Below are 12,784 nucleotides of genomic sequence, written 5' to 3'. Positions count from 1 at the left end.
TGTAATAACAGAAGTGTAACTTCGAACACTAATATTGTGAAGAAAAAATCATCATTAAACTTGGCTTCCAAATATTTTGCATAAACCTTCAATCAATAAAAAAAAGTATTTAAGGTTAAAAAAAAAATGCATCAAAATCTTTGGCCAAGTTAAAAAAAAAAAAAAGATGAGAGTCAGCAATCAACAAAGGGAAAAGCATCAGCCATGGAGATAACTTGATAACTCAACTCCTTATGAGCCTTCTGAACCACTCTCTCCTGCGCATAGAACAGCATATAACACTCGCACCCTCTCACCACCTCCTCTTCAACCTCATTGATCCACGCGTCGTCGCACCTATACCACAACCCCTTAAGCCTCAGGTAAGTCACGTAGTGACCAGACGCCAACATCCCCGAGTGAGTCACAACCGCAAAGATCTCAAACTCAGAACCATCATGCTCGCCTTCTCCGTCAAACGCAAACACCCTGTTCCCGAACCTCTTCCCGATGATGGAGGAAGAGAGGTAAGGAGACATGTTCAGACGGAAGGGATACTGCAAGTAGCTGTCGATTTTCCTCGAGGCTTTGCGGGTGAGCGAGTGCTCGAAACGCTTCACGTGCAGGCAGAGGAGCGGAGGGAGTCTTCTTATGGACATTTGCTTCGATGACTCTCTCTTGACTCCGCAGCTTCGGCAGTTCAGCTTCTGGTCAGGACCTAGCTTCTCCGACCGCGTGAAGAGGTCTAAGCACCCGGAGAGCGTAGGCATCATCGGCGAGTTCACGCTTGGCTCACCACTGTTCCTGCTCTTGGTCCCTTTCGCCGAATCCAAAGTAAGCGAAATGTCGATGAATGGGTCGTAAGTCGTCGAGGTGGATCCGCACGTTGTGCACGTGACATCAGATCTTAATAGACCAGAGAATGCTCTGTGTGTAATACACTGACACTCTTCATGATCTGTGCACACCAAAAGGAACAAAACAAAATAAAGTTCCAATCTTGAAAGTTTTAATTTGTTTGATTTAAAAAAAAAAAAAAGTTTCCATCAAGAAACTGAAAATAGATTTTACCTTTATACAAACACTTAGACTTCCCTTCATTCTCATGAATACAATCAAGTAACGAAATAAAGAACTCGTGAGAGTCTTGCTGCTCATAAGTAGCTAGATTCGTCGAGTGCTGCCACCAGCTTCATCAACACAAAGATCAAATCAGTTATCTAAGCAATAATAATGTCTATGACGATGATCAACCAAACCAAACCAAACCTGTAAAGCAAATGAGCAGGACTATAAGGAGTCCGATCACCCGAGAACATAGCTGAGAAAATAACGTCGAGATCACAAGGCAAACAAAGCAAACCCATCGATCTCCTAGGACAAAGATCGCGATTATGCTGCCCGCTCAGCCAAAAGTTCCTCAACGGAGGCGCGTGAACTAGCGCCTGCAGAACAGCGTTCATGAAACAAGTGCTCCCCAAGTTGTTCAAACCTCTCAGGCCCAATGGGTAAGACCACTTCTCCCTCCGATCCACAAGGAACTGCGAGTCCGCCAACAACCTCCTCTTCTTGCTCGATCTAACACCACAACCGCCAGCGCCATCACTAGCAACAGCAACGCTGAGAGAACCAAGAACCTGTTTGGACACGAGGAGGCCGTCGAAGTCGGGGTCGTAGACCTGATCTACGCACGAGGAGCAGTAAAGCTCGGATCTTTCGACGTCGACTGCTAGATCGTGGCCTTTGTTGGATCGGGCGTGAGAAAGGAGGTGGCTTGAGCAAGATACGGTTTGGCAGATCAAGCAGATGTAGAGTCTCTTGCTGCTGTGGTGATGAGGAACAGAGCAGTGGCTGCATCTGGTTGTTTCTTGGAGTTTGATCTTGATTCGTCCGTCGTTGAGGGGTGTGAACATGTTCTGTAACGATTTGTAACCATCGGTGCCGTGTCTAAGCTTGTAATCAGATAAGTGGTTGCAAGGATCGGGATGTTTCATGAAAACAATACTTTCAGATTTGATTTGGAGGAGATCTCACAAAGAATGAAGCTTTTTTTTGTTTTGTTTATTGTGATGTTATTTAATCAAATCGAGGTAGAATTTTTCGGATCATTTGTTTAGGGATTGATTTTGATTTTTGATTTTGATTCATTTGTTTTTGTTTTTATGAATCCACTAGATGAACGGAAGGAAGATAGAAAGACAGAATTTTTTTTGGAAAATATCTATTTCTCTTTTTGGGTGTTTTTTTTTTTATTTGTTCTCCTGTAAATCTTTAATAATCATTAATGTAAATAACATTTTTGTCGTGGAAAGTATATTTGAGTAGACCGACTTAACATGATTCTAAAAGACTGCACTTTGTTCCACGTCTTGTGCTTCCCCCCCCCCAAAACTTGACCTAGTTTTTCCAAAGAGCCTAGAAGTAGTTCACCTCGTGACCTTCTGAATGGAGTAGAAGGTCTACAATGCTTTCATTGATTGGTGTAGAACATTATTCATTCTTGTCTAGAAAGATGAGAAACAAAAAGCTGGGAGAATAGGTCCCTTTGGTGATAATAATACAGTTCGTAGTAATGGTGAACGATGAACATGATACTTAAAAAAGTGAAAAAGCTATATGGTTTCTGAGTTTTGGAAATGCTACATGAAGATCACAAGATGAGAAGGTTCATATGAATCTTTCCCCCTCATGGCGGTATTAAACAAAATCATTTAAGTTTCTCTGGCTGTTATCTCACGAAAAATGTCTTCATCATCTTCCAGTTTTGGCTTATTATTTAAAGTACAAGACAGAGAGAGAGAGAGACTTGCTTGTCAGTGGAAAACATATCCTCCTCCAGAGTGTTCAACCTCCTGAAAAATAGAAATGGAATGAAAGATGATGTGTATGTGGACAGACATTATTGCTTAGAGGATTGTGCTGAAACACATGGACACAAGATTCTGCTGGAGAAATAAATTACTAACCTGAGGAGGGGGTAAGGATGAAACCCAATCTGATGCATGTGTTGGAAGAAGCCCCAATGTGTTGAGCTGCGAAAAGAGAAATTTGTTTGTATGAGAAAACGATACTTCATAATTATTATTAGTCCGTTTTGCCTTGAGGCAAGGGGAAAGGAGAACATGAAACTTTATTACCTTCCAGATACCCAGAGCTAGCCCTCCAAGGTTTAGTGCAAGAAACACTAGCTTGGGCATAAGTAGCTCCACCTTGTTATCCTTGAATGGCTCAAAAACTGTACACAAGAGAAAATGTAAGGATGCAAGCTTCTGGACTCAAAACAATGCACAAGAAGGAGATATGTCAAGTAGTAAAATAACCAATTATATCAAAAAAAATGGAAATAATATACCGCTTTGCCAATATCCTGGAGAAGTAAGTTCTTCCCTCTCTCTAAGTGGTTCTTTTATTCATCTCTTATTCAGAATTAAATGCCACTCCACATACATGATTCCTATACTTGATTATAATTATCCATTTCAAGTATATGCAAGTCTGTTTTTTTAACCGCTTAGCCTGATAAAACATGATTCCTCTATTGTATATCACTGAATGCACATGATGATGTTGATGATAGACATTTGCTATAAATTTCAAAACATAGTATCAAAAACATAGCTTCATATAATAATGTGTGGGATGAGATGACAGGTTAACTAACTAATGTGACCAGAACAAAAAGGATGAATCAAAGGTTAGGCTTACTCTTGCCAACACTCTGGAGGGCGCTGAGAGGCTGCCAAAGAGCAGAGAAAGTGATCCCAATGCTAAAGAGGTGAACTGTGTTCCCAGCCATCCACATCATGAACCCCATCATCATCAGATTCTTAAACGGTGACTGCGCTACTTCCCATGCTTTCTGCTCTCATTCACCATCAACAACAACAACAACGAAAAAAACTCTATTCAAAACTTATCCACATCAAACTCAAATCTCCATCACCAAAAAAAAAACAAAAAGTTTCCTTTTTTTTCTATATATAAATACATCAGATTAAAGAGTCAATTGGCTTTAAAGAATGAGACTTTGAGATTTGAGATTAAGTAACCTGAAGTTTCCAATTAGCTTCAGCGTCTTTCTTTTGGCGGCTCGTTGCTGAATCATCCTGATAACGATATCAATACAGTAGCAATTACAAGTCAATTTCAAATTGAAATTCAAAATCAATACCTGTTCGGGAGGAGCACGAGAGAAGCCAGGCGGATCGAGGATGTCGCGGGAAGATGGAACGGTAGATTGATCGGAGAAATCGACGGCCCATCTCCGGCCAGCACCCATCACTGCTTTGCCTTTGTCCATGTTCCACCTTAGCTCTTCGATCCACGATGGAGATAGATATCGAAGAAGAAGAAGAGACGACCTAGATCGGATCCGTTTATCTTCTCATTCTGATAGAGTGACAAGGAAAGCTAAACCCGTTTCTTCAAGCCTGGTTCGGATCCTTTTTAACCCGGATCCAGCTACTTTACGGATCTCGGCTTTCATTATTAGGCTTTCCCGCAATTTGTTTAATGGGCCTTTTACCAACCCATATATTGTTGGGCTTCCCAACCGTTTACAGGTTCGGTTTAATCGATGTAACATTTATGAGCCAAATGCTTATCCGAAACGAAAACATAGAGACCGCTCTCATCCCGCTTCGGCTCTTACCCTTAAGCCGACCCTGTATATAATTTAAGTGGAAAACTCATCGGACGATAACATAATCTATATGGTGGGTCGAAAAGAAAAGGAAAGAGAAACAAATGTAATCGCATGGAATGTAATGTGACAACTACGAAGTTCCCACAATGCTATACATCAGCTTTCTAATCTATAACTATAAATTCAATAATTGATATTCAATTACAAAACCACATTTTTCTATTTTAGATGTATAGTTTTTATTTTATTTTTTATAGAATCCTTACCACAATATTCTCGTATATTTTTTTCTAAGTTAATATATATAATGAGAGAAAAGTTGAGAGCCACCACAAATAAAAGGGGTGATTTGGTTGTGGAGGTAGATGATGTAGAAAGCCAAGATTTAGTTTAAAGCCATGCATGTCAACCAATAATGCTTTCATTTTTTTTATTTCTAAAAAAAGGCTGTAGAAAGTTTTATTTCTAGAGCAAAAAAATAGTGCTTTACAAAGTTACATCAAAAATAGTTACAACAAATAAATCTACAGCTATTATTTTAAAGCAAAAAAATAAAAGCCACGACACTTACCAATCACCCCCGAAAACAAAGATTTTTATAAAAGTATATCTTTTCTTTAGACCTAAAACTACAAACTTATAATAATCATTATTTTGATCTAAATTTTGTTAATACCTTGTTATATACATGCAACTATATAAATGAATTAGGGGTGTGACACACGATAACATTAGTGTTTTAATATTCTCAACGTCGATATTTTAAAAACTTATTTATAGACATTAAACATATTTGCCTTTGCATTATTTTGATGACTTGATGTAACACATGTTTCTTTTTTGAAAGAGGGGTGATGATAACCCAGGTTAGAATTGACATTGGTGTTCTGTAGTAAATGGATAGTAAATCAATCATCCAGCTTCTATTGTTACAATATGATAAAATTAAATTCTAATGTATATTAGTCCTTTCAATAATGCAGAGGTTTCATATTTGGAACCAACCAACGACATACATTATTGATACGTCAAATAGTCATATAAGAGGTTTTTTTTTAAAATATCGTCCACGTTTTTGGTGAAAACCAGTATAAATTCTTACCCTTTTTCTCTGTTTAATACGAACATATATCAATATGATAAGCGCCAATATTTGTAACCTACGATATAATGGAATGATGAACTCTAATGAAACAATTCTTACCATCCATTTGATTTTTTGAAAAATTGGCGACACTAGTTTTATAATTTAACTTTCTATTACAAACTGAACTCAAGTAATCGGAGAGTAAGCAAGTGAAACTACATTCTCAGAACGGTGAACTTGGACGGCTGACGAGTTTCCAAAACACACATGAATAGGCGATTAGTCGTTTTCTAAGTTTCTAGAAAATTAGGCTGCAGATTCCAGCTTTCTCCCACTGGCACTACGTAAAGACCTGGACTGGTAACCACTAGATGAAATGGAAAAAATGATCAAAATAATGAATAAAAGTTCATTTGAATAATTGAAAAAATAAGAAAATAGGTTTTTTTTTTCATTTTGTTCCTCACCTGAATTGAAGGGGAAATTTTTTCTTTATAATTTCATTCATCTATGAGGAATTTAGAGGAAAAGAGTGGAACCCGCATGCCAATAATTTGACAAAAAAATTCAATACAGCTGCTACAAAATCGGAGGAACAAAAAATTCACTACAATTTTTTCATTCAACCTGGTCACCAATTAGAGCGGAAGATTCTTCATAAGAATCTTAATCTTTTGTTCCCACTTGTACTCATTAATCGAATTTTGTTTTTCGGAAAATGTAACCAGGCCCACCCATCCAACTAACTGAGGTTCTTGTGGACTTATTATCTCAATCATAGATGAATGTTTTCGGTTACAATGGCACTCAATCATTGCGTACATAGCGTCTAACTTCGAAATATCTTACGATAATTTGCATGTAACTGAAGAATAGTTAATCTACCGAATGCTTACTGAAAATGATATAAAATTAGTTGTTGAGAATTATTTCGTGAAGGAACACCTCTTTTCTCAATTAATACAAACATATGATATGTTACTTACATGTATACGCATAAGTAAAGATTGAATCAAGTGATATGATATGAAATAAAGCATTGATTTCATTTTGTTGGATACCTCATTACTCTAAATGTATTTAGTTTAAAAGCACCCTTACCTATTGCTTGTATAGTATTCTTAGTAATAGGAGACTCATCAATTGACTTGCCAAATCCAATGTTTGGCCAAAATATCATGATGAAAACTAGTGATGTACTACTCTAAATGTATTTAGTTTAAATCACCCTTAACTATTGCTTTGTATTGTATTCTTAGTAATAAGAGACTCATCAATTGACTATATATGCCAACCGCCAACGTCTGGCCGAAATATCACGATGATCAAACTAGTGAGACATCAATTAAAGGACTAATAATAACATGTGTTATCGTTGGAGATTTGAATAATTGAAACTTTATTTTATGTCACAAATTAATATATGAGCACCATACACATCCATGCATTATTTGGCACCTACTAGGTTTACTACTCACGTAATGGAATATTATCCAATTATATTGCGCTTGGTGTGTGAACGACAAAACACACAAAAATAACAATAATGCTCCTTTGCTAGATGATGTGTCGCTATCCAACTTGTTAGTGAAACGATTGGAGTCCCCTAACTTATGTGATATGTGGATGACTGGATTGCTTCTAAAGTTTAACAACCTCCACTAGAGACTTTCTTGAGCCTGCTTATAAAGGACCAACCATTGTCATGCATTGAGTCACACTTTTTAATTATTGTAAGAGACAAAGAAGAGAGAGATAAAATGAACTCTACTAGGAATGTATTGAATATCATATTAATCCTTTGTGTATGTCTCAGTTGGGGTTGTACTGATGGAGCTCAAAAACGAGAGAATGGAGAGATTTTAACTCATACTATAGAACTAAGCTCTCTCTTCCCTTCATCATCATTACCTTGTGTTCTTTCCACCAGAGGTATTATTTTCTGAGCCAATTCAATTTCTGGTGATTCATTGTGTTTTAGCTATATACATACGGTAGATGAATATGTTATTCGTATGTCCTTTTATATATTTGTTGTTCTTATTATGTAAAGATCATATGAAGGTATTGTTTAAATATCGATTAAGTTACAATTAAGGCCAAATTACTGTCAGTAAGGCACATGATTATTAGAAATTGATAGTTAGATATGTGTAATATATGCTTGATTGAAAATATGTATACTTTTGCTAGCAAGTTAAGTGAGTTAATTAATATGAATACAACTCTGTGTTGGCTCCAATAATATATGCATTTTTGTTGTTGTGTCTAACGTGAACTTATCTACTCAGCGTCTAATACAAAGTCCTCACTGCGCGTGACGCACAGGCACGGCACGTGCTCGTCTTTAACCAGCGACAAGGCCACCACGAGTCCAGACCATGCTGAGATCCTCAGACTCGACCAAGCCCGCGTAAACTCGATCCACTCAAAACTATCGAAGAAGCTCACAGACAGAGTTAGACAAAGCAAGTCAACGGCTCTACCAGCTAAAGACGGGAGCATCTTCGGATCAGGAAACTACGTCGTTTCGGTCGGAATCGGAACACCGAAACGCGATCAGTCTCTCATCTTCGACACAGGAAGCGATCTGACGTGGATTCAATGCGAGCCATGCGTTCAAACATGCTATTCTCAAAAGGAACCAATCTTTAACCCGTCCTCGTCTTCCTCGTACTACAACGTCTCGTGCTCTTCGGCTGCGTGTAGCTCTCTCTCTTCAGCTACAGGTTCGATTCTCGGTTAATTTTTCTCAATTTTTGTTAACCGGTTTTTCAATTTTAATCCGGTTATGTTAACCGGTTTCCCAATTTTAACCGTTTTCCCCGCCGAGATTAGGTAACTCTGGAAGCTGCTCAGCTTCGACGTGCGTCTACGGGATTCAATACGGCGATCAATCCTTCTCCGTCGGGTTTCTCGCCAAGGAGAAGTTCACGCTAACGAGCTCCAACGTATTCGACGGCGTTTACTTCGGCTGCGGCGAGAACAACCAAGGACTCTTCACCGGCGTCGCGGGACTTCTCGGACTCGGCCGTGACAAGCTCTCCTTCCCCTCGCAGACGGCGACGACTTACAACAAGATCTTCTCCTACTGCCTCCCTTCCTCATCTAGCTACACCGGACACCTCACCTTCGGAACCGCCGGAATCTCCAGATCCGTCAAATTCACTCCGATCTCCACGATCACCGAAGGCACGTCCTTCTACGGCCTCGACATCGTCGCAATCACCGTCGGAGGTCAGAAGCTAGCGATCGCTCCCGCCGTTTTCTCAACTCCGGGGGCTTTGATCGACTCCGGAACCGTCATCACTCGTCTCCCGCCGAAAGCCTACGCGGCGCTGAAAGACGCGTTCAAGGCGAAGATGAGTCAGTATCCGAGCTCGTCGGGGGTCTCGATCTTGGACACGTGTTTCGATCTCAGCGGGTTAAAGACGGTTACGATCCCGAAAGTGGCGTTTTCTTTCAGCGGCGGCGCGGTCGTGGAGCTTGGATCGACGGGGGTTCTATACGCGTTTAAGATGTCGCAGGTTTGTTTGGCGTTTGCGGGGAATAGCGATGACACTAACGCTGCCATCTTTGGGAACGTTCAGCAGCAAACGCTGGAAGTCGTGTACGATGGTGCGGGCGGGCGGGTCGGGTTTGCTCCTAATGGGTGTAGTTAAAGCTGAAAAGAGGGGTGGATTTAATTGTATGGATTTGGCATTAATTAGCTTTATCCTTCTTATTCAAGTGTGTAATTGGGCTGAGATCGTTATGGGCGTGTGAAGTAAAGTGTACAGAAATAAATTTGTGTGGATGGATACAACAAAACAGTTTATACCAGGGGCGTGGGCATTTTGGTTGTTTTATCGGTTTAGTTTCGATTCGGTTTGGTTAATTGGACTCTGGAAACTTTCCGACTGAAATAAACTAATTAAATTAGTTTAGTTTGGATCGGTTTCGGTTCGGTTTGGGATCGGTTTCGGTTCGGTTTTTGTTCGGTTTGGTTTGTGTTGCTGTTTGGTTTAATCGGGTTCTCTAAGTTTAATTCTTTTTAAAAAAACCATGTTTTTGCATGGTCATAAATTCATATGTTGGTTACAATGAAAAAATAATAAATTTTGGTTTAGTTTGAATCAGTTTCGGTTTGGTTTTTTTCCCACCCTTAGTTTATATCTTCTATTGAAGAAGCCCAAAATGTTGATTTATACATTTTCTTTGATTCCAATACAGAATGGAGTTCGATGATGAAACAAAATACAGTAAGTGAGTTCTGTACCGCCCGTATAGGAGCCCACATGTCGACGTGTGTGCAGCAAATTCAAATTAAAAAAAAAAATTAACCATTGAAAAGTATTTCAACTCAATGAAACCTTATATTAACAACTTGAACAAATGAAAATTTCTTTGGGCATTGTCTTAACATTGCATACTTTGCAATTGACTCAGGTCAGTGGCATACTTTGCAATTGACTTAGGTCAGTGCTCAGTCAATTATTTAGTGGGTTGAACAATACAACCAACCTCTTTAGAACGGCCAGACTTAGATACTCTGAGACATGGAATATAGACACAGAATGACATTAACATTTAGTGGAATATTGGTTATAAGCACGCCAAACTTGAAAACTTGGAAGTATAGAGCCACAACCACATAATAGTATGTCGTTGACTATTACAACCCCTATAGTACGCTGGACTTGGGGTCTGAGATAGGGCATCGTCATGTCCATTACTTATCTGATATATATGTGGTAGCAAAGAGCTTAACCATCAACACAGATTTGCTATAAAATAAAACCAATCAATTGCATGTAATTGAGCGAGAAATTTAAATAACATTGCTGTGAGGGATAGTAAAATGAGCTTTGCTAGGAATCTGTTGAATATCATAATACTCCTCTGTGTATATCTCAACAGGGGTTTTACAGAGGGAGCTCAAGAAAGAGAGAGTGAAAAAATTGATTATCATACAATCCAGCTCAGCTCACTTTCTCCTTCTTCCTCTTGTCTTCCTTCTTCAAAAGGTAACTAACAATGCTTACTCTATTAAGAGTCTTGTGGGTCTTTTGCTGTTTTTAACGTGAGTTTCTTGCTCAGAATATGATACCAAGTCGTCGCTGCGCGTGGTGCACAAGCACGGATATTAAATTGCATGTAATTGAGCGAGAAATTTAAATAACATTGCTGTGAGGGATAGTAAAATCGAGGCAAAGCTGTTAAACTCGACCGTGCAGACATCCTCAGACGCGACCAAGCACGAGTGGACTCTATCCACTCAAAGCTGTCAAATAATTTGGAAGACCGACTTACACAAACCGGTTTACCGGTTAAGGACGAGAGCAAGAGCAAAGAAGATGTAGGTTCGGGGAGCTACATCGTGACAATCGGAATCGGAACACCTACACACAACCAGCCACTGATCATAGACACTGGCAGCGATTTGACGTGGACAAAGTGCAGGGCCATGCAATGCCGATCCGGAAGATATCGAAGTTCAAATTGCAACTCTGAAAACAATGACATCTTTAACCCTTCCTTGTCTACTTCCTTCAACACAGTATCATCTACATCTCGAGTGTGTAGTGGTGATATCAGATCCAGAGGTTCGATTTTTTTTTGTAATTTTTTGTGTTATGTTTAACCGAGTTTTAAATATTATCCCCTCGATTAGATATTCCCTGTTCGGCGACTCGTTGCTGCTACAGCATCGACTACAATGATAACTCGTCTTCCAACGGATACCTCGCCGAGGAGAAGTTTACCATAACGAGCGCTGATGTCTTCGCCGGCATTCACTTTGGCTGCAGCGAAAAAGAGGTTAACATTAACGACAATACTGCTGGACTACTTGGCCTTAGCAGCCACGTACTCTCATTTCCGTCGCAGACGGCTAACAAGTACAATAATATATTCTCTTATTGTTTACCTTCTCCCGACAGAACCGGCCATCTCACCTTCGGATCCACTGGAATCTCTAGTTCCGTCAAGTTCACGCCGATCAAATCCGTACCAAAAACGCACTTATACGGTCTTGATATAGTAGGCATCACCGTCGGAGGTAAGAAACTGGAGATTCCATCAACAGTGTTCTCACACCCCCGTGCTATTATCGACTCCGGCACTGTGATCACTCGCCTCCCTCCCAAGGCTTATGCAGCACTGCGAGGCGCGTTTAAGGAAAAGATGAAGAACTACACGACTACATCCGCTGTAGAGCTCTTGGACACGTGCTACGATCCAAAAGGTTTCGACACGATGTCTGTCCCGAAAGTTTCGTTCTCCTTCGGAGGGGGCACCACTGTGGAACTAGGCTTAAATGGGATTTTGTATCCGTTGAATGCATCGCATGTTTGCTTGGCGTTTGCAGGCAATGACAACGATGGTGACTTCGCCATCTTTGGGAGCGTCCAGCAAATGACGCTACAAGTTGTGTATGATAAGGCGGGAGGACGGATCGGGTTTGCTCAAAATGGTTGTAGTTAAAAAGAGAGAAAAAATTGTTACACTTATTTTAAGGATTTGGCACACAATTTATATTTCGTTAAATATTAATCAAGCGTGTAATGATAGATTGAAAAATATATTTATTAATAACAGTTTTATACTATGTATATTACAAAATAACAATTACTGAAAATATTTAATAATCATATCTATCAAAAATTTAAAAATATATTTTAAATTCATACACTATACTGAGTTTTGAGTATCCAAATACATAGATAAAATATTAGATAGTATGAATAATTTTGATCCAAATTATTAATTTTAGGTCCAGTAAAAAACTAAAACTAAACAACACACGCATCCCACCATTCAGTAAAAACTAACTAGTTGGCGTGAAGATGACATTTGTAGCTGGTAATCAATAAACCTCTTTTTATTTATTCACAAAACCAAAGTTCAACCTATGACATATTCCACAGTGTGATCTTTGTGTTTTAAAATCTGACTATTTAAATATCACTTACAGCTAGATAAAATGGTTCATCCAAGAAAGTGGTTCCACTCTTGGTTACATCTTCTAGTCAACTCTCTAACTCTCTCTGCAGTAGGATCTTGGTTCAGAGAGACTTACAGACTGTTTCACG

The 12,784-nt window shown here is 39.3% G+C and overlaps 3 protein-coding genes and 1 pseudogene across 3 annotated transcripts; 2 read left to right on the top strand and 2 right to left on the bottom strand.

Annotated features, from left to right (window-relative positions):
- Nucleotides 1-32: 32 nt before the first annotated feature.
- On the bottom strand, nucleotides 33-2,223 carry LOC106326773 (ubiquitin carboxyl-terminal hydrolase 22). The gene is made up of 3 exons (XM_013764693.1): nucleotides 1,249-2,223; nucleotides 1,051-1,169; nucleotides 33-937 (listed from the first exon to the last, which is right to left on the bottom strand). Exons 1-3 carry the CDS (start codon nucleotides 1,971-1,973, stop codon nucleotides 174-176), a joined length of 1,608 nt encoding a protein of 535 aa, XP_013620147.1. The 5' UTR covers nucleotides 1,974-2,223; the 3' UTR covers nucleotides 33-173.
- A 284-nt stretch (nucleotides 2,224-2,507) lies between these two features.
- Nucleotides 2,508-4,401, bottom strand: LOC106324849 (ER membrane protein complex subunit 4). The gene is made up of 6 exons (XM_013762837.1): nucleotides 4,151-4,401; nucleotides 4,029-4,085; nucleotides 3,685-3,838; nucleotides 3,117-3,214; nucleotides 2,946-3,011; nucleotides 2,508-2,831 (listed from the first exon to the last, which is right to left on the bottom strand). The coding sequence occupies exons 1-6, from the start codon at nucleotides 4,277-4,279 to the stop codon at nucleotides 2,793-2,795; spliced, it is 543 nt and encodes a 180-aa protein (XP_013618291.1). The 5' UTR covers nucleotides 4,280-4,401; the 3' UTR covers nucleotides 2,508-2,792.
- Nucleotides 4,402-7,423: 3,022 nt separating this feature from the next.
- On the top strand, nucleotides 7,424-9,637 carry LOC106327738 (protein ASPARTIC PROTEASE IN GUARD CELL 2). The gene is made up of 3 exons (XM_013765973.1): nucleotides 7,424-7,643; nucleotides 8,003-8,440; nucleotides 8,550-9,637. The coding sequence occupies exons 1-3, from the start codon at nucleotides 7,472-7,474 to the stop codon at nucleotides 9,371-9,373; spliced, it is 1,434 nt and encodes a 477-aa protein (XP_013621427.1). The 5' UTR covers nucleotides 7,424-7,471; the 3' UTR covers nucleotides 9,374-9,637.
- An 827-nt stretch (nucleotides 9,638-10,464) lies between these two features.
- Nucleotides 10,465-12,282, top strand: LOC106327605 (annotated as a pseudogene).
- Nucleotides 12,283-12,784: the final 502 nt, after the last annotated feature.

The sequence above is a fragment of the Brassica oleracea genome, chromosome C2 (genome assembly GCF_000695525.1).
Source record: "Brassica oleracea var. oleracea cultivar TO1000 chromosome C2, BOL, whole genome shotgun sequence".
NCBI lineage: Eukaryota > Viridiplantae > Streptophyta > Magnoliopsida > Brassicales > Brassicaceae > Brassica > Brassica oleracea.
Note: the sequence above shows the minus strand (reverse complement) of the source record. Positions and strands in the feature narration are given on the sequence as shown.

Bases quoted from the DNA above. Each gene is read 5' to 3' on its own strand.
- LOC106326773 (XM_013764693.1), bottom strand. From the start codon at position 1,973: ATGAAACATCCCGATCCTTGCAACCACTTATCTGATTACAAGCTTAGA. The intron at 1,170-1,248 runs GTTTGGTTTGGT...GTGTTGATGAAG, and splicing joins CCTGCTCATTTGCTTTACAG to CTGGTGGCAGCACTCGACGA. The intron at 938-1,050 runs GTAAAATCTATT...TGGTGTGCACAG, and splicing joins GTCTAAGTGTTTGTATAAAG to ATCATGAAGAGTGTCAGTGT.
- LOC106327738 (XM_013765973.1), top strand. From the start codon at position 7,472: ATGAACTCTACTAGGAATGTATTGAATATCATATTAATCCTTTGTGTA. The intron at 7,644-8,002 runs GTATTATTTTCT...TTATCTACTCAG, and splicing joins TTGTGTTCTTTCCACCAGAG to CGTCTAATACAAAGTCCTCA. The intron at 8,441-8,549 runs GTTCGATTCTCG...CGCCGAGATTAG, and splicing joins CTCTCTCTCTTCAGCTACAG to GTAACTCTGGAAGCTGCTCA.
- LOC106324849 (XM_013762837.1), bottom strand. From the start codon at position 4,279: ATGGACAAAGGCAAAGCAGTGATGGGTGCTGGCCGGAGATGGGCCGTC. The intron at 3,012-3,116 runs GTAATAAAGTTT...CTCTTTTCGCAG, and splicing joins TAGCTCTGGGTATCTGGAAG to CTCAACACATTGGGGCTTCT. The intron at 2,832-2,945 runs GTTAGTAATTTA...TCTATTTTTCAG, and splicing joins CATCCTTACCCCCTCCTCAG to GAGGTTGAACACTCTGGAGG.